This window comes from Lepidochelys kempii, chromosome 9, assembly GCF_965140265.1.
Source record: "Lepidochelys kempii isolate rLepKem1 chromosome 9, rLepKem1.hap2, whole genome shotgun sequence".
NCBI classification, from domain to species: Eukaryota; Metazoa; Chordata; order Testudines; family Cheloniidae; genus Lepidochelys; species Lepidochelys kempii.
The window spans coordinates 57,849,299-57,870,620 of NC_133264.1; the positions used below are offsets into that span (position 1 = coordinate 57,849,299).

The 21,322-nt window shown below is 46.4% G+C and overlaps 1 protein-coding gene across 5 annotated transcripts in view; it reads left to right on the top strand.

Moving 5' to 3' along the window:
- Positions 1-427: 427 nt before the first annotated feature.
- The window catches only part of TMLHE (trimethyllysine hydroxylase, epsilon), a 47,663-nt gene continuing 26,768 nt past the window's right edge, over positions 428-21,322 (top strand). The window contains exons 1-2 of one of the 5 annotated variants that reach the window (XM_073360561.1): positions 428-586; positions 1,463-1,570. Coding sequence is in view for 2 of the 5 variants with exons in the window: in XM_073360559.1 (XP_073216660.1) it covers positions 19,732-19,736 (5 nt within the window). In the remaining 3 variants the exon portion in view is untranslated. Of the gene's footprint in view, positions 587-705; positions 903-1,462; positions 1,571-19,567; positions 19,737-21,322 lie in introns of those variants that run through there. The other 4 variants (XM_073360557.1, XM_073360558.1, XM_073360559.1 and 1 more) reach the window with 4 other exon arrangements.

Here is a 21,322-nt window from a genome sequence, read left to right on the forward strand (position 1 = left end):
ATGCCACTGATTCCGGGAGCCGTGCAGAGCCACAGCAGGCAGGGAGCCTGCCTTAGTCCCTCTGCACGGTTGATCGGACTTTAAACAGCACGGTCAGTGATGCTGACCTGAGCCGCCAGGGTCCCTTTTTGACCAGGCATTCTGGTAGAAAACCGGACACCTGGCAACCCTGCATGCCAACTTCACATGTAACACAAATGCCACGACACAGGAACCACAACGTTGGAATGTGGCCCTGCCACACAAGGCCGACTCCACGGAGCCCATATGTAACCCGCCCTGGGCGGAGAGGAGCTCCGCCCCGCCCTCCCGCGGGGTCCGCTTCTGTAGCCAGGAGACCTCCCCCGCCGTCTCACAGCCGCTCTGTCCGGAGCCCGCGCTCTCTATGGTTAGGAAGGTGCCACGCCGCTCTGTCCAGAACCCGCATGTTCTATGGTTAGGAGGCCTTCTTTCACCCTCCAGCACCGCTCTGGCAGCTGCTCTCGATGGTTCGCAGGCCTCACTCTTGGGCGGGACCCCGCGGGAGGCGGGGCGGAGCGGAGCCGTTGTCAGGGGGGACCCATCTGTGCTTCGGACTGCCTGGCAGGTGACTTGAGTGCAGGGCGGCTGGAGGGGGGCTGTGTTTGAGGGAAGCTGGGGATGGCCGGAGGGGGGGCTGTGGTTTGGGGGGCGGCCGGAGGGGGGGGCGCTGTGTTTGGCGGCGTGGCCTCTGGACCCAGCAATCCTGCGGGCAGGATTGAAAGCCCTGATGAGCCTGATCCGGTCTGTGGGCTGTAGTTTGCCCTCCCCTGCTATAGTGAGATAATTACTCCATAATAGCTCTGCTGGTCAATTTTCCTGTGTAGACAAATCCTTAGTGAACGTTAAAATAAATTGTGTAAATGGGCCTACAAAAATCTAAGGTGATCAGAATTTGTAAATATCTTATTCTTGTTTTTATCTTTTATTAGTAGGGAGATTTCCTTTAAGTTTATCCAGAACTTGCTAATGCCTCTTTTGGGTTCTTTTCTTATTAGTTGGTTTCGTTCCCCTTGCTAATAAAGGCCTGTTTAGTTGCACAATTACCTGACTACTGGCTCATCAAGGATGTATAAGTTGCTTCTGCTGCCTCATTCGTGTTACAACTCTATTCTTCTCCTATGAATAGGCTTAACTTCCTAGTATATAACAGTAGTTGAGCATTCTTGGAGATGAGAATAGCTCCTCCCAAGTGTCAATTTCATTACTCCCTGCTTACCACCTTAACAGTAATCTAGGACCAGGTAGGCTTCTTCATCTGAAAATTCAGTTGCTGGTGAATCTCATTTTCTGTTCTTCCTGCTTCACTGTTACAAGTAGGGTGGTTTCAAATATAAGGGCAACTGTATCTTTTGTGTTTGAGAACTCTCAAATCTTTTGCATGTGTTAACTGAGCTGCCTACCTAAACTCAGTACCCTTCCTTCTTTTTTTTTTTTTTTAAAGTTCCAATTTGGATATCTTGGGACAATCATAGGAGCAGTTCCAGGCATCTCCAAAGACACATCTGGAGTTTTCGCTGTCTAGCAAGAGCCACATAAATGTATTAAAAATGTGAGTAATATACTTTCAGATAACAATTTGAGCTGTTCAGCTTCTGAGCAGTTAAATGCAATTAATCTGTCTGTCTAAGCTGTTTTCAGATGTTAAATGTCCAACTGCATAGCCATGATTGAATCCAGGCCACTTTTCCCTGCTAAGTGCATAAAACCGGGTCTGCGAGCTCTGGATGTGGCAGTCAAAGTCCCTCCTGCTTCTCTTGCATCTTGACAATATTTTCTCCCTCAAACAAACAGATTTGTTTTTTGTTTTGTTTTTTTTTAAAAGTTGATGCACAAACCTCAGTAGGCTTCTGAGCAGTGGGGAAGCATATGATTCGAAGGGGTTATTTTAATAGCATTCATGATAAGATTCATGTGCAAATCTCTCAAACTCAGCTACCTTTTGGACATTGAATTGTACTAGTCCTGTCTTACCTTTGAGTTGTCTCAAGTTTTAGATATCCTCTACAAATCTTGCTGTTAAGCAGCCCCCATTGGAAAGTGGGTCTAGAAGTCTAGCAGGTTTTGGTGCAACTGAAACCTGTTCCACTTCAGATATATGGGTATAAGTCTTTGAAATGAAGCCCATTGTGTTCATAAGAGTTGGGAAGCAATTTAACAAAGTGTGGTGTTTGCTAATTTAAAAGCTGATGTCAGATAACAATGCTCTTTTTTAAATCCTGTTTGGTTTTGTTATCAATTCTTCCAGCTATTGTATAGTATATCTTAACCATAAATCTCGTTTGTGCTTTACTCTTTTTCAGCTTCTATGATTCTGAGGCCCAGCTCTCTGTACCTGGGCTTCAGCTGAAAACAAAATCTCTACTACTTTTCTCTTTGAAATCATATCTTCTCCCACTTTGTTTGTTGGTGACATAAGCATACTTCACAGTAATCGAATTTTCTCTAAGGGCAACTGTATCTTTAAGGAAGGAACCAGAGGCAGCAAGACCCATCCCATTTATACTTGATTTACTCTTGAACTACTTGGCATACAGGCCAGGTCTACACTAGAAACTTTTGCCAGTATAGTAACATAAGTATGGGGTGGGTTATTTTACAACAATTCTATACCAACAAAAGCCCTAGTGTAGATGCAGTTGTGCTGGCAAAAAGCTGCTCTTGCTGGTATAGCATAATTAATTGGATGAACCAATGTAATCTATACCAGCAAAAACTGCAACTACGCTAAGAGAATTTGCCAGTATAACTATCCTGGCAAATGTTTTTTAGTGTAGACTAGGCCTACATTTCTTTGCTCTAAATTTCATTCACCTCGTCTATATGGGAATGTAGTGAGGCGATGACTCACGAGTGTGGCACCTCCTGCTGGTCATCTCCAGAATTAGCTCTTTCTGGCCCAGAGTGCCCTCTGCAGGCCGGTGTCTTGCCTGCCGCTGGTCCCATGTCCCTTCCAGACTCCAGAGCCTCTTTATCTCAGGGTTCTGCCCCAGCAGTGCCCCCACACTCTCTGGGTATCTCCTCCCAGGGGAACCCCCAACCCTCTAAACCCACCTTGCCTCAGTGGCTACTGCCAGTCGTCATCTAACCCCCACTCACTGGGGAAGACTTCAGTGTAATGGCCACTCATCATTGGCAAGGGGTTAGGACCAGCTGCCTCCACCTGTTCCCAGGCTGCCCCTCTGCAGCCCCAGTACCTTTCTGGGCCTTTACCAAGGTCTGCAGCCTGGGGGTTTACCAGGTGGGAGCTGCCCTTGCCCTTTTTCACTCAGGCACCTTCAGCTCCTAGGCAGCCAGGTCCTTCTTTTTCCACAGCTAGAGATAGACTCCTAAGCTTCTGGCCCACAGCCCTCTTATCAGGGCAGCTGGGCCCTAATTAAGCTGGCCACACCTATGGTCAGCTACTCAGTCAGCTTCCCCAGCTGTTCTTAATCCCTTTTACGCAGCTACAGCCCTCTCTAGGGCTGCTTTTAACCCTTCCAGGGCTGGAGCGGGGTCACCACCCCGCTACAGGGAACTTGATAAATGAATTGGAAGTTAGCTTGGTTTCATTCTAGTGTCTGTAAATACCTCTATGTAACTTCATAGAGCAGTGCTGGATGAATTATATTAGATATCCTGATATACCACACATGGCATCAATACGCTTTTAAGTAATGGACAAGCACCAGTGTTCTGAGGCTTCTGTAAATACTCCTTGTATGTCCCTCTCTTATAAGGGATGAAGGGAGTTAAGAGATACAGAAAATGTGGGTGTGAAAAATCTGTCTTATTAGCTGGCAGCATTCTTTCTCAGATATTGGAAGGGTTTAGTTTGGGGTGGGAGGGGGGGAGAGGGAAATGTTGAAGGATGGATTAACACATGTACCTGCACAAACAAGAGGAGATATTGAAGATGTTTTGGATGTGAAAAGTAACTTCTGAGTTTCTAGGCAAAAGTGCATATTGCTAATATGGACCAGAAAGGGGTCTGATTTCAGAATTATTGCAGACCAACAGCTTTTAGTTGAGTCAACGAATGAGATCATGTCACTTACACATCTGATTTCAGATAGTGACAATTGTGGCAGGGAAGAAAAAATTCCCCTTGAAAGATTTCATTCTATATAGTTGGGAGGGAGAAAATATTTACAGTAAACCAAATGTGTTCAGAATCCAAATGAACCATCACCTCTTCATTAATGAGCAAGAGATGGAATAGTAGGGGTTAGCTTTTTTTTTCAACATTCCCTAGTCCATGGCATGATACAAAACCCCCTTCAGGGTGTCGTGGAAAAATTAACCACTCATTGTATTTGGATCAGAACAAGCCTGAAGCTCCTTTATTGATTACAAGCGCAGGGGGGGTAACAGCTCTAAGTAGCTGCCCCCCGAAGCAAAGCGCACACAGCTTTTTAAAGCTTAAAACCACAAGCAAATTACACATACTTCCATATTAATTACCTTATTTGGAATACATTGCAAAATTATCACTGGTCAAAAGCAAAAACAAGCGTTTCCCCCACTAGGCCCTTCCTGTTGTTCACTGTCTGTTCTTTTGCAGTCAGTGACCTTTCTAACACAACTGTTGTGGTTATATATTTCATAAGCTTGTCTATTGCAAATTTGTTCTGTCTGGGACTTTTCCATCCTGCCCCTTCATGCCCCTTATGCACAGAAAACCATTGTTCTGTTTTGGGGACTTTCCACTGTGCCTTCTCCTACCCCTTGACAAACATAAGCAAGCAGGATCTCAGTTTACGGCCTGCAGGCAAGCTTGACCAAAGTCAGGGCCTTAACCTGAGTTTTATGTCCTGTGAATTTTCCCTCACAAGGGTATAGATATTTGCTCATTATATTTGCTCTCATTCTCATTTTCAGTGTATTCCCATATTTTATATAGCCCTCTCTCTCAGAAAAATTACACACCTTAATTCCTCTTCTTATTTTAGTGCTTGCACATGTCCATTCCTATTTAGGTGTGTGCATGTCCCAACCACAGCTGTCAGAAATTTTTCCCCTAGTGGTATCTGTCAGCTCAGCTTTAGTGCCCCCCTGGTGCCGCACACTCATAGCGCCGGTATAAGGGGGCCCCGCCGATTCATCACTCCTCAGTTCCTTCTTACCACCCGTGACGACTGTTCAGAACATCCCTTTCTTTGCCTTGGCAAAGAGTTTTTGGCGGTTGTCCTTAATTGGCTATTTGTATATAGTTATCTATAGTTAGTTGTAGTGTTTTTTAAATAGGTAGTTTTAGTAGATTCTTAGTAAGTTAAGGTTAGCAGGGCACCTCTCCATGTCTGGAAAGGAGGTCCCGGCACCAGTGCCTGCCTCATTTCATGGGGTTCAAGGCATGCTCCTCCTGTGGGAATCATAGAATATCAGGGTTGGAAGGGACCTCAGGAGGTCATCTAGTCCAACCCCCTGCTCAAAAGCAGGACCCATACCCAATTAAATCATCCCAGCCAGGGCTTTGTCAAGCCTGACCTTAAAAACGTCTAAGGAAGGAGATTCCACCACCTCCCTAGGCAACGCATTCCAGTGTTTCACCACCCTCCTAGTGAAAAAGTTTTTCCTAATATCCAACCTGAACCTCCCCCCCTGCAACTTGAGACCATTACTCCTTGTCCTGTCCTCTTCCACCACTGAGAATAGTCTAGAACCATCCTCCCTGGAACTACCTCTCAGGTAGTTGAAAGCAGCTATCAAATCCCCCCTCATTCTTCTCTTCTGCAGACTAAACAATCCCAGTTCCCTCAGCCTCTCCTCATAACTCATGTGTTCCAGACCCCTAATCATTTTTGTTGCCCTTCGCTGGACTCTCTCCAATTTATCCACATCCTTCTTGTAGTGTGGGGCCCAAAACTGGACACAGTACTCCAGATGAGGCCTCACCAATGTCGAATAGAGGGGGACGATCACGTCCCTCGATCTGCTATGCCCCTACTTATACATCCCAAAATGCCATTGGCCTTCTTGGCAACAAGGGCACACTGCTGGCTCATATCCAGCTTCTCGTCCACTGTCACCCCTAGGTCCTTTTCCGCAGAACTGCTGCCTAGCCATTCTGTCCCTAGTCTGTAGCTGTGCATTGGGTTCTTCCGTCCTAAGTGCAGGACTCTGCACTTATCCTTATTGAACCTCATCAGATTTCTTTTGGCCCAATCCTCCAATTTGTCTAGGTCTCTCTGTATCCTATCCCTGCCCTCCAATGTGTCTACCACTCCTCCCAGTTTAGTATCATCCGCAAATTTGCTGAGAGTGCAATCCACACCATCCTCCAGATCATTTATGAAGATATTGAACAAAACCGGCCCCAGGACCGACCCCTGGGGCACTCCACTTGACACCGGCTGCCAACTAGACATGGAGCCATTGATCACTACCCGTTGAGCCCGACAATTAGCCAACTTTCTACCCACCTTATGGTGCATTCATCCAGCCCATACTTCCTTAACTTGCTGACAAGAATACTGTGGGAGACCGTGTCAAAAGCTTTGCTGAAGTCAAAATACAATACATCCACTGCTTTCCCTTCATCCACAGAACCAGTAATCTCATCATAGAAGGCGATTAGATTAGTCAGGCATGACCTTCCCTTGGTGAATCCATGCTGACTGTTCCTGATCACTTTCCTCTCATGTAAGTGCTTCAGGATTGATTCTTTGAGGACCTGCTCCATGATTTTTCCGGGGACTGAAGTGAGGTTTACTGGCCTGTAGTTCCCAGGATCCTCCTTCTTCCCTTTTTTAAAGATTGGCACTACATTAGCCTTTTTCCAGTCATCCGGGACTTCCCCGGTTCGCCACGAGTTTTCAAAGATAATGGCCAATGGCTCTGCAATCACAGCCGCCAGTTCCTTTAGCACTCTCGGATGCAACTCATCTGGCCCCATGGACTTGTGCACGTCCAGTTTTTCTAAATAGTCCCTAACCACCTCTTTCTCCACAGAGGGCTGGCCATCTATTCCCCATGTTGTGATGCCCAGCACAGCAGTCTGGGAGCTGACCTTGTTCGTGAAGACAGAGGCAAAAAAATCATTGAGTACATTAGTTTTTTCCACATCCTCCGTCACTAGGTTGCCTCCCTCATTCATTAAGGGGCCCACACTTTCCTTGGCTTTCTTCTTGTTGCCAACATACCTGAAGAAACCCTTCTTGTTACTCTTGACATCTCTTGCTAGCTGCAGCTCCAGGTGCGATTTGGCCCTCCTAATTTCATTCCTACATGCCCGAGCAATATTTTTATACTCTTCCCTGGTCATATGTCCAACCTTCCACTTCTTGTAAGCTTCTTTTTTATGCTTAAGATCTGCTAGGATTTCACCGTTAAGCCAAGCTGGTCGCCTGCCATATTTACTATTTTTTCGACACATCGGGATGGTTTGTCCCTGTAACCTCAACAGGGATTCCTTGAAATACAGCCAGCTCTCCTGGACTCCTTTCCCCTTCATGTTAGTCGCCCAGGTGATCCTACCCATCCGTTCCCTGAGGGAGTCGAAGTCTGCTTTCCTGAAGTCCAGGGTCCGTATCCTGCTGCTTACCTTTCTTCCCTGTGTCAGGATCCTGAACTCAACCAACTCATGGTCACTGCCTCCCAGATTCCCATCCACTTTTGCTTCCCCTACTAATTCTTCCCGGTTTGTGAGCAGCAGGTCAAGAAAAGCTCCCTCCCTAGTTGGCTCCTCTAGCACTTGCACCAGGAAATTGTCCCCTACGCTTTCCAAAAACTTGCTGGATTGTCTATGCACCGCTGTACTGCTCTCCCAGCAGATATCAGGAAAATTAAAGTCGCCCATGAGAACCAGGGTATGCGATCTAGTAGCTTCTGCGAGCTGCCAGAAGAAAGCCTCATCCACCTCATCCCCCTGGTCCGGTGGTCTATAGCAGACTCCCACCACTACATCACTCCTGTTGCTCACACTTCTAAACTTAATCCAGAGACACTCAGGTTTTTCTGCAGTATCGTACTGGAGCTCTGAGCATTCATACTGCTCCCTTACATACAGTGCTACTCCCCCACCTTTTCTGCCCTGCCTGTCCTTCCTGAACAGTTTATAACCATCCATGACAGTACTCCAGTCATGTGAGTTATCCCACCAAGTCTCTGTTATTCCAATCACGTCATAATTCCTTGACATCACCAGGACCTCCAGTTCTCCCTGCTTGTTTCCAAGGCTTTGTGCATTCGTATATAAGCACTTGAGATAATCTGCTGATCGCCCCTCATTCTCAGTATGAGGCAGGAGCCCTCCCCTCACAGACATTCCTGCCTGTGCTTCCTCCCGGTATCCCGCTTTCCCACTTACCTCAGGGCTTTGGTCTCCTTCCCCCGGTGAACCTAGTTTAAAGCCCTCCTCACTAGGTTAGCTAGCCTGCTCGCAAAGATGCTCTTCCCTCTCTTCGTAAGGTGGAGCCCGTCTCTGCCCAGCACTCCTCCTTCATGGAACACCATCCCATGGTCAAAGAATCCAAAGGCTTCTCTCCAACACCACCTGTGTAGCCATTCGTTGACTTCCACTATTTGGCGGTCCCTACCCAGGCCTTTTCCTTCCACGGGGAGGATGGACAAGAACACCACCTGCGCCTCAAACTCCTTTATCCTTCTTCCCAGAGCCACGTAGTCCGCAGTGATCCGCTCAAGGTCATTCTTGGCAGTATCATTGGTGCCCACGTGGAGAAGCAGGAAGGGGTAGCGATCAGAGGGCTTGATGAGTCTCGGCAGTCTCTCCATCACATCGCGAATCTTAGCCCCCGGCAAGCAGCAGACTTCTCGGTTTTCCCGGTCAGGGCGGCACATAGATGACTCAGTCTCCCGGAGGAGAGAGTCCCCGACCACCACCACCCGCCTCGTTCTCTTGGGAGTGGTGTCGTGGAACCCCCCCATCTCAGGACAGCGCATCTCATGCCTTCCAACCAGCGGAGTCTCCTTCTGCTTTCTCCCCCCAGACGTATCATCTGGTCCACTCTCCGCAACGGTACCTGTGGAGAGAACATGAAAGCGGTTAGTTACCTGTGTCCGCGTTGCTGGAACTCGGACATTCCCCCTTCTTCTTCTGGAGGTCACATGTTGCCAAGCTTCTTCACTGGCCTCTTGGCTCTGCTGTGCAACCTGCTCTAAATCTTTAGAGCTTTGTGCCCGTAGAAGCATATCCTGACTTTTGTCCAGAAAATCCTCCGTTTTCGTATGCAACGCAGGGTCGTTATCTGTTGCTCCAGACCTTCAATCTTCTCTTCCAGTATGGAGACCAGCTTGCACTTTGTACACACAGTCACTTCTGTCCTGTGGAAGAAAGACAAACATGGCACATCCAGTGCAGGTCACAATAGCTGAACCCCTCCCTTCCATACCACCTTCTTACTATGAGCTTCCTCAGAGAAGTTGGCAAGATGTAAGCCTCACTGGGCTCACTCCAGGCGAACTCCCAGGCAAACTCCTGCTGTGTGCTGCTCTGCTGTCCCCCGCTGCTCAGCTGGTTCGCCGCCGCTCGAAGCCTATGCCCAACAGTGACCCACACTTGAGACAACTAAAGTGCTTGGGAAAAGGCCATAGAAAAGACCTCTGCCAGATTTGTCAGGAGTTCAAACCCCAAACATAGAAGGACCGGGCAACGAGACTTAAAGTTCTCCCTATGGAGGCCACGCTGAGACCTGTCTCGGAACCGAGATTGGACTCAGCGCTGAGCACATCAGCATCTGTGCAGAGTGCACTGCCAACTGCTAGAGGCCCATGGCGCCACTCCCCAAAGAAGAGGCACTTCAGGCATCACAACAAGAGCTGTCCACTGGCACCAGAGAGCAACAGCAAGGGAGATAGGGATGCGATGAGACCCAGGATGGTCCACTTTCCCGCAACGGCAACCAGCCCCAACAAACATGCCGGTGCCACAGACTCTACAAAAGGAGCTGCACACTGTGCCGACCAATTTGCGGTCCCTTTAATGATAGAGGTGTATGCGGCAGCCAGGGACCTTTTGACTCTGCCGGTACTGGGATCCCCTGGCGGCACCAGGAAACATTGAGGTTTCCACCATTGAGAGACCCTTCTCTAGAAGGAAACCACCTCTGATTGCCTCCCCTCCAGCTTCACTGCGGCACTGTTCACCAGCACCGGGAGGGTCGGCAATGCTGTGGGGACCACACTTCGTATGCCTCTTCCTCCCTGGGGTCAGATTCAGGCACCTATTCCGAGTACCAACAGAACCGTCGGCGCTACAGCCACCACTCCTCATGACTATTGGTGAGTTCCGGAGCTACAGCGGCGATGAATGCCTGGCCTATAGACCTATGGGGGATGAAACCCATGCAATGGCCATTCTAGAATGCATGGGTTTCCCCTGGGCCAGGGCACCAGTTTGCGGTGCTCTTTCTTGGTCCGGTTGGAGACTGTGGCACCACCGTGATGAGAGACGCTGGAACCGACCAGTACCAAGGCAGGAGCTGCACACAGTACCAAACACGGCATGGGCCTGGGCTTGCAACCTGGTACATACCCTGGCGTGTTTGGTAACTGGTACCGAACAGCCGGCTCAGGCATCCCAAGTAGAGGAGACAATGGAAGAAAGGACAGCTTTTCATGCCCCTTCCTCTGTGATGTTCCCCTCTGGTGTTATCTGGACTGGTGATCTGCTAGGTCACTCCAGTCCTTGTTCTCTGGGAGCCAGCCTTACCCTGCTCTGCTGTGAGAACCCCCACTCCTGGGCTGTTCACGCACAGCCTCTGGGATATAAGCTGCTCCCAGCTACTTGTAACTGAATGACACTAGCCAATACCTCCAGTCCCAGAGACAACCCTAGGAACCTCCGTCTTGCAGTGTCCAGTTATGCCTGCTGGATGCTGCAAGCTTATATGAGTTTATCAATTTCACAAAGAAATTGATATGTACCAGGCTTGTTCTCCCAAGGGGAGCCTCTGACATGCTTCAAAGCAAACGCATTGCTTCAGGTAGAATAAACAAACAGATTTTAAGTGATTATAAGTCAAAGCACAAGAAGTCAAGAATTGATTGAATTGATTGATCCATCATTGAAGATTTTTAAGAGCAGGTTAGACAAACACCTGTCAGGAATGGTCTAGATAATACCTAGTCCTGCCATGAGTGCAGGGGACTGGACTAGACGACCTCTCGAGGTCCCTTCCAGTCCTATGATTCTACGAAACTCTCTCTCCAAATATCTGTTTTGACAGTCCAATGCACTCTGCTTTGCTCAATATAGGACCCAATTATCAAACTTCTCCAGGTCTCTTCCAGTCCCATGATTCTATGATATAGCTCAAGTTTCTAAGACAGACCTGTCACATACATGCATTTATAACAACACACAGATGTCACTGCAAAACTCCACAGCCTGGAAACTGGAGAGCTGAAGGTTCCACTCTATTCGACATTGGTGAGGTCTCATCTGGAGTACTGTGTCCAGTTTTGGGCCCCACACTACAAGAAGGATGTGGAAAAATTGGAAAACGTCCAGCGGAGGGCAACAAAAATGATTAGGGGACTGGAACACATGACTTATGAGGAGAGACTGAGGGAACTGGGATTGTTTAGTCTGCGGAAGAGAAGAATGAGGGGGGATTTGATAGCTGCTTTCAACTACCTGAAAGGGGGTTCCAAAGAGGATGGCTCTAGACTGTTCTCAGTGGTAGTGGATGACAGAACAAGGAGTAATGGTCTCAAGTTGCAGTGGGGGAGGTTTAGGTTGGATATTAGGAAAACTTTTTCACTAAGAGGGTGGTGAAACACTGGAATGTGTTACCTAGGGAGGTGGTGGAATCTCCTTCGTTGGAATTTTTTAAGGTCAGGCTTGACAAAGCCCTGGCTGGGATGATTTAGTTGGGGATTGGTCCTGCTTTGAACAGGGGGTTGGACTAGATGACCTTGTGAGGTCCCTTCCAACCCTGATATTCTATGATTCTATGATTTGGTCAATTGAAAGTGTTAAGATCAGCTTTGATTGCATTTTGCTTTTATTTCATTGTCCTTACAAACTTAGATGCTTCTCACCACAGGCTGGCTGGTTGCTCTTCAGCCAGGCTCTCCCCTTTGATCAGTGCTTCAGTCGCTTGGTGTGGTGTCTGTAGATGTAGGTGGAAGAGAGAGGAAGAGCAGGGCAAACATCTGTTCCTTTTATCATGTCCTTTCCTCCCCCTTGGTTTTGTGTCTCCCCCCCTTCAGAGTCAGGTGAGCATTACTGAGTCTCTCTAAGCTAAGCAAGGTTGAGCAATTCCCGTGGTGTGGCCTCATGCAGGTGAGTCATTGCATTGTAGCTTCCTTGCTGGACAATGGCTGTTGATGGGTTGTTTGATGCCTTGCCTGGGCATTGGTTACTTTCCTTGCTGTTGCCTCTGGGGAGCAAATATCCTGCTGTTTCCCTCAACTTACAGCATGTTTTAGTGACAACCATACTACACAATTCTCATAACTTCATACACATTAATGATATACATATATGGATAGAGAAATGACTTTCAGGAGATCATAACCTTTCCCCGATACCTTACAAGGCATGCTTTATATGTAAAATTACAATTATATGAAAATTAGGAATATGGGGGTTACAGCCCGCTCCCCGAACATATAGAATGTCACATCCTACTCTTCACTGGATGACGATCTTATAGCAAAGAGGGCTTCCCCTTCCCGCCCCTAATGATTTAAGAACCCCCAGGACTTGCTAAAGCAGGTGGCTATTTTATCAGCATCAGGGCCTGCAAAAGTTGTGCTGCCACTGCGATGAGGCAATAATGAAGCCGATTAAAGTCCTGTGTCAGACGCCTGCCTCCCTCCCACCCACAGCCAAGAGAATGGAGCACAAATATTTCATTCCAGCTCAGGGCTGTGAATTATTACTTTCTCATCCCTCGCCGGGATTTCTCATGGTGGTGGTGGCCAACGAGAGGGACCAGCAAGGACAGATGGATCATGTGCAGAGAGCAAAGGAACCAAAGAAGTTAGACTTACTTGGCAGAAAAGCATACTCGATGGGGGTGGGGAGGGCTCCAATTTTGCATAGCAACCCAGCAAGCATTGCTGGATCGCTATGACTTTAACATGTGGGAGTCAATGGGCAGATTTAAAGTGAAACTCCCTCAAGACAACCAGCAGGAGTTTTCAGCAATGGTGGACGAGGGCAAGACAATTGCCAGGGCTTCCCTGCAAGTGGTCTTGGATGCTGCTGATTCTGCAGCTAGATCCATGGCCATGGTGGTTACCATGAGAAGGAGCTCTTGTTTGTGAGAAGCTGGCTTTCCTCAGGAGGTCCAGAAGACACTGCATGCAGGAATTGCCCTTTGAAGGCTCTTTGCTCTTTTCAGATGCTAGGCTTCATGGCCTTAAAGATTCTAAGTCCACATTAAAATCTCTAGGGCTACATAACCTGTCTCAGCCTAGAAGGCAATACAGACCCCAGCAGTTAAGCGCTATTACACCCAGGAGCCTAGCCATGACCAGAGAAGAAGGAGTAGGGGATTCAGTAGAAGACCACCTCCACCCTCCTCCATCACAGGACCTTCTTAATTGGGCCCACACTGCTCACACAACTCGAGACACTCATTTTGACAAGATTCTTGAGGATGACATCCAACCCCCCCAATCTCAGGATCCATTCCCTATCTTTTCTGACTGCCTTACCCACTTCCTCAAGGCCTGGAAATGGGTTACTTCTGACTGCTGGGTTTTAAACACAGTAGAATTGGGATGTGGTTAGATGTTTGTCTGCGTTTGTTCTCCCTGTGTGCTGTCCCAGCTCTGTGCAGATAGTTGACACAGCAGATCTCGAGCGAACTGCCCAAAGACCACAAAATCTGTTAAGGTACGAAGGCACCCGGCCAGGTTTATTGTTGATGAAGCACGGTGCTAGTATCACGCAGACTCTACCGGACCACTAATACATGTATGCCCGTGACAATGGACACAGCTCAGTCAGTGATGGGACTTTCCACTGCCCCGTAAGCTGGCCAAAGACACTCCCTCTGAGATACATCTTTATACACCAATTCAAACAAGTTACATAGTACCCCTGATATACCAGGGTGCCACCCGTTGCCTTGTACATGTTGGTTTGATCAAAACATCTCCATCCATCATGCTGTCATCCTGACCTTTTCTTTAGGATGGGTCAGTGTGTTCCTGTTATCTTTGGGGAATGTGCTGGTATCAAGGTGTTCTGGTACCACCCTTCTGGAATGTGCTTGTGTAAGTACTCTGTGCCCAGTGCTTCTTAGGAATATGCGTTTTGCAATATTAGCCCTGTGCTTGCCAAATTCTGTGACCAGGATCTGGCTCTTGCTCACAACCTGACTATGCTTCAGCAAAGTTTGACCGTTACTTTAGTTCAGGCCTCTGATACAAGACCTTATGTTTCAGGTCCTCTTCTTGCTACACAGGGTATACCCTCCAGTTTCTTTCTACGTTCTCCCCCACCCCTTCCCAGTCCCTCTTCAGGGACCCTTCTCATGAGCCTCTGCTAGAGCAGAAGGTGCAGTCCCTCCTTTGAATGGAGCTATGGAAGAGGTTCCACATCAGCTAAGAGGAAAGAGGTTCTATTCCAGTTACTTCCTGATTCCCAAAGCCAAGGGAGGCCTGAGGCCGAGCCTAGACCTGCACAAACTCAATCGTTACCTCAAAAAGCTAACATTCTGGATGGTCTCTTTGGCATCCATCATTCTGTTGCTGGATCCAGGGGACTGGTATGCTGCCCTCGATTTGAAAGACTAATATTTTCATATTTCAATATTCCAAGGTCACAGATGATTCCTGAGGTTTGTGGTGAATCAGGGGCATTATCACTTCACTGGCCTCCCGTTTGGCCTTTCAACTGCCTGGCAGGTCTTTACCAAATGTATGGCAGTGGTAGCAGCATTCCTAAGGAAAAGAGGATTGCATGTCTTCTCGTACCTGGACAACTGGCTCATCAAAGGCTGGCCCCAGCACAAGTACAGTCCGACATTGCCCTTATACAGTCAACCTTCTGGGACCTGGGCCTTGTGATAAACATACAGAAGTCAACTCTAACACCTGTTCAAAGAATAGAGTTCATCGGGGCTCTTCTCGACTGGACGTTGACAAAGGCCTGTCTCCCAGATGAACGTTTCCAGTCAATTCAGTCGTTAATATGCTCCCTTCAGTCCCACCCCATCACAATAGTCAGACTGTGCTTAAGCCTTCTCGGTCACATGGCTTCCTGCACATATGTAATGCAGCACACAAGGCTGAGACTCGGACCTCTCCAGGCTTGGCTGAGCTCGGTGTACTCCCTGTCCAGGCACCATCTGGACAGGATCCTCACTGTGCCGCCTCAGTCCTTGACTCCCTGAAGTGGTGGCTGGACCCCAGAGTATTATGCAAGGGAGTACCCTTCACAAGGCCCCAACCATCTGCACATCCAGTCTCTGACACCTCAGCGCTAGGTTGGGGAGCCCATCTACGTCATCTCAGAACACAAGGTCTATGGTCACAGGAGGAGCTATTGCTCCATATCAATATCAGGGAACTCAGGGCGGTCTGTCTAGCTTGCCAGGCATTCCTGCCCCATATTACAAACAAGACCGTTTTGGTTCTCACGGACAATATGTCAGCCATGTATTACATCAACAGGCAAGATGGGGCCTGTTAATCCCCTCTGAGTCGGGAGGCAATCAGTCTATGGGATTTCTGCAGCATTCATGCAATCGAGTTTTAGGCTTCTTATCTGCCAGGGGTACAGAACCACCTCGCAGATCACCTCAGCAGGTTCTTTTCCTCTCACCATGAGTGGTCCCTTCACCCGAATGTCGCATGGGACATCTTCCACAGGTTGGGTTATTTCCAGATAGATCCGTTTGCTAAACATGCCCACAGGAAGTGTCAACAGTTCTGCTCCGTGAGGGGTCACAGCCCAGAATCCATCACAGATGCCTTCCTGCTGACATGTTCTGTGTTATGCCTTTCTGCCCATTTCACTGATTCACAAGATGCTGATAAAGATCAGAGAGGAGCAGGCCCGAGACATCCTAATAGCTCCAGCTTGGCCCAGGCAGCATTGGTACACAATGCTAGTTCAACTGTCCATGGAGACATCGGTCACACTTCTGCTCCATCCAGACCTGACTTCTCAGGACCACAGGTGTCTGTCTGCTCCACCAGAACCTTGGCTCCTTGCATCTGAAAGCATGGAGTCTTCATGGAAAAATCCTGATGAGCGAGCCTTTTCGGAGCAGGTCTATAAAATCCTCCTAGGCAGCAGGAAACCCTCTACGAGGGAAGCTTATTGCACCAAGTGGAAGCGTTTCTCCTTTTGGTTTTCACAACATGGAATGTCACTTCTGGAAACCCGCTTACAACTCATCTTAGACTATCTTCTATCCCTGAAGGAGCAGGGCTTGGCTCTCTCCTTGATCAAGTTCCACCTGGCAGCCATCTCCACATTCCATCTGAAGATAGGCAATAGATGGATCTTTTCTCATAAAATGGTAATCTGCTTCCTTAAAGGCCTGGAGAAGATATTCCCTCAAATGAGGAAGCCAGTCCCTCCATGGGATTTGAATCTTGTCCTTTCAAAATTGATGGGATCACCCTTCGAGCCACTAGCAACATGTTCACTACTTCACCTTTCATGGAAAGTAGTCTTTCTAGAGGCAATCATATTGGCCAGGAGGGGGTCAGAGAACCGAGCCCTCACTGCAGAACCTCCTTATACAATCTTCTTTATGGACAAGGTGCAGTTACGTGCACACCTGAGCTTCCTTCCTAAGGTGGTGTCCCAGTTTCACTGCAACCAACCCATATTTTTGCCTTTTTTAAAGCCTAAACCTCATGTTAATGGGGAGGAACAATGCTTGCACTCTCTGGATGTTAGGCGGGCTTTGGCGTTCTATATTGAAAGGACCAAGCCATTCCACCAAAACCCTACAGTTCTTCATAGTGATAGCTAAAAGGTCTTCCCATTTCCGTTCAGAGGATCTCGTCATGGGTAACATCTTGTATCAAAACTTGCTTTGACCACACAGTCCTTCCCCCTCCGCCAAACTTCACGGCTCATTCAGCAAGGTGTCAGGCCTCATCAGCAGCCTTTCTGACTCAGGTCCCCATTCAGGATATCTGCAGAGCAGTAACCTGGTCCTCAGTACATACGTTTTCAGCTCATTATGCCATTACTCATGGGATGATGCTGGAGTAAGCCGTAGTCTACAGAGACAACATCACATACTTTTCCACATCCCCTAAGCAATCATTTGCCTGATAGTCTGGAAATTGCTAGTGTTCTAAGGATTAAAAATCCTCCAGTGAATCAATCCCAATTTAAACCAGAAGCAGATTCTTTGTTTCAGCAACCTCTTTCCACACCTAAACCAAATTTGTGTACCAAATTGTGTACCAGAATAGTACTACAGTCGGCTTGCCCCTGAACTCCGAGCCCGCCTCCTGTGCTACAGCTTGTGAGTCACCTAAATCAGAGTAGACATGTGCAAACACTCAAAGAAGAAAAAATTCTTACTAACTTTTCTGTAACTGTTTTTCTTCGAGATGTGTTGCACATGTCCATTCCAAGACCCATCCACTGGCCCCACTCTCGGAGTCGTTGGTAAGAAGAAACTGAGGAGTGAAGGCTCGGCGGGGCCCCCTTATACCAGCGCTATGAGTGCGCAGCACCAGGGGGCTCTGGAGCCAAGCCAACGGATACCACTAGGGGAAAAATTTCCAACAGCTATGCTCGGGGCGTGCACATACCTAAATTGGAATGGACATGTGCAACACATCTCGAAGAACAACAGTTACGGAAAGGTTAGTAACTGTTTTTTCCCCCTGTCCAGCTCCAGTCGTCTTGTGTGTAGACTTCAATTTCTGTAGTAAAACTGCTTTCCTAAAGTGTAAGAGCAGCTATCTTAGTGCTTTATTACTGCTCTAAAGTTATTGGAGAAACATTCCAAGTACTGTCTTGCTTAGAGACTAGTGTGGTGTGTTGTAATTTTTGTATAACTGGTTCTGTGAACTCGTGAAAAGGTTGGAGGGATGAGAGAGAATGGTTGACCTCTTTCTATCTCCTGCCCTTCCAGGTGCTTTTACACAGTGTTGCTGCTTTAGATGGACTAAACTGTCAAAACTAGATTTATATGTTTTGCCCTGATGTCCTGTACCCCATTTACTTTACTAAACTTTAGGGTGGGAGAGGAAGCTGACCTTTGAACTATCTGATTGATAGACCACCTGAATCCAGACAAGGCTACTTTCCAAGTTTGAATGATAGCACACTTGGTACACAAATTTGGTTTAGGTGTAGAAAGAGGTTGCTGAAACAATCTGCTTCTGGTTTAAATTGGGATTGATTCACTGGAGGATTTTTAATCCTTAGAACACGAGCAATTTCCAGACTATCAGGCAAATGATTGCTTAGGGGATGTGGAAAAGTATGTGATGTTGTCTCTATAGACTACAGCTTACTCCAGCATCATCCCATGTTGCTTAGATCAAAAGTACATTATCCTGGTCTTCTGTTCTTAATATCTGTTTAAAAGATTCCTTAAAATGAAAGAATGACATTCAGTGGACGTGAAAGGGAGGCTCAGCCTGTTCTCTGGGTGATAGACTGTGGTGGAGAGATGTGTGGGAAAAGGATGGCTTGACCTTTTTTTCCAGTGAAAGCCATGACTTTTTGGCAACAATTGCTTAGATGATGCTGTTTGGTTAGTTAGCCATAACAGGCTATTTGGACAGGAGTGCCAGCAGTTAGGGAGGGAGCTGAACTCTCAAAAGACTTTTGGCAGCTGCCTGATAAAATCTGTTTTATCTAAACAACCTATTTGCACAGGATGCATGTGTGTTGCCCTACTGTCAGTCAGATCTACGGCGGTCTACATGGGTTCAGTGGAGTGGAGAGGCCTTTTCCCAGTCAATGCTATCATCTCTTCACCCACTGGGGACAATGTAATCTAATACTTAGCACTTACATAGCATTTAACATCTTCAACATGTTGTACAAACTTTAATCCTGCCAGCACCTTTAAAAATTAAGTAAATATTATTGTCCCTGTTTACAGAAGGGAAAGCTGAAACAGAGATGTCAAGTGTTGTGTCCACAGTTCCAGCCTCAAACTTAGTTCGCTAGAATATGCTGCCACTAGATTACATATGAGCTCTCTACTCAGTTATACATTGATTCTAGTCCAGTAGGGTGTCTAATTATTAACTCTTCTGGCTACAACAAAATAACTTCTATGACAGCATGCAGAGTTTTAAAATATTTGGGGTATTTTACTTGCTTCTTTTAACCAAACCCTGAGTATATGTTGATGTGTGCTATAAAACTTCAGTGCTGAAGACACTTTAGCTTTATAAGAAAGTTAAATATTTTCCTTTGTAGAAGAAATAATGGAAAAAACCACACATATAAACTAGGCAAGAATTTTCAGCTTGTTTGGGTCTGCTCTGATTTGCATTTGTCAAAATGCCCTGGACCCAGATAAATTTTGGCCCTGTCTTCACTACAGTTCAAACCCATGTCTAATATGGTTTGACCCAAAGTTCACAGCGGGATTATTACTTCAAATTTTATTAATCTGTGAATTATAATAGGTTTCTCTATGCTTCTGTCAATGGTCATTCATTAAGGGGGAGGGCACTGTTTTTACCTCTTCTCTAGCAGGTGGCAGTACACCTCTGACATGTTGAGAGCTAGCTTTCCTGCATTTAGCCCAAGATTAATTAGTGTCAGAGTACAGACCCAGCAAAAATAGAACCATGTTAAATTGGACCATTTGAATGAAGTAAGTACTATCGTAAATGTGATCATGTGTGGGGGAGATAAAAAAGAAGGTTGGTTAGTCTGCTGGAAAAGAGAATTACAGAAAGAATAATGTGCTATGGTCTTTAAAAAGAAGCAGATGAAATTCTTGATGCAAATGAGTTAAGAGTTGGCAGATTTCAATACAATTACTGCAAGGTGGGTCTTGTCTCAAGCAGTCAGCGTTAAACACCAGGTATTTGTCTTATGGCTTTCATTTCAAGCAAAATTAATTGCAGAGCCGACATTGTCTCCTGATGTCTTTATTAACTACTTAACTGTTGACATAACCTTAATTGTGGAGGAAAGGGGAGTGGGGATTTGTCATAGCAGAGATCCAGTGTGGGAAAACTGCCTGTTGCTGCAGTGTAGTGCAGTAAATCCGGAAGATTGTTTCTTGGCAGAGAAAATAATTCAGGTTGATACAAGAGTGTAATCCACTACTTGTGTTGGTTTTCTTTTTATAAGTGGTACTTGTGCTGTGTAACATGTGCTCCATAAATAGTTAAAACTGCTGCTATGTTACTATAGGAAATGCATTATGAGCATGCATGTAATTTTAGACACCCATTATCACTGGGTTTTATGTACCTATTGATTATTTCACTTGGTTTATGATTGGACTTTCAGTGCTTGATATAGTTTTAATAACTCTCTCATTTACCCCTGGCACTGAATGGTAACCTTCCCAAGGGAGGCATCTCCTTATCAGCCTTCGGCATTGTCCCTGTTTAATCAGTATTCTCTTCACAAAGGTTATATTAACTCTAGCAGTGCGGCCTCATGATGGTTGGTTGCATTTTCTAAAGCAGCATAGAAATTCTAGATTAAAGATGCAACTGTCTCTTCAGGCAACCAGCAGCAAATATTTATCCTGGCTGAGACTTGCAGACAATATACATTTTTCTCAGGCTGCTTAGGGGGAACAGTGTGCAATTTTTTTTTTTAAATGCTAATGTTTTTGGGGGTTGGTTGCAATACTGAAATTCTGCCCTATTTCCTACATTACCAAGTCATTAATTGGAAACATTTGGTTTTAGTTCAAAGCTTGTAAGAAAATAAAGGATTAATCAAAGGAAGAGTAAATATGAGCCATTCAGCATTTGATGAAAAACTTTTTTTAAAAAGCCAAATTAGAACAAGAGTTTGCAGCCTCATTGATTACAAGTAAATGTTGTTGTTGTTAAACAGTGCTGTTAATCCAGCACTGGACTATGACATACTCTTTCCCAGGTAGTGGAAGGCATAATGTGGGGTTTTGTGGGATGATAATGATCTGCTCGCTAAAATCTAGATGGAGACCATAGATTCATTTAATGCTCTACCAAAAAAAAAAATTAAATCAATACAAGGATTTTTTTTTTAATACTTTTGGATCCTAACTAACTTCCTTTGCTCAATATTTTTCTTTCCTTAAAATGGGAACTGAAAGGACTTTAATAAATGAACTGAAAGGCCATCTGATTTCATTCACTGTAAGTTCCTCTTGTATCCTCTGCAGAGATACTATTTTGTTACTTGCAGCTCTAGTCCCTATGCCTCCTATAGCAACAAATGGGTTTTTTTACT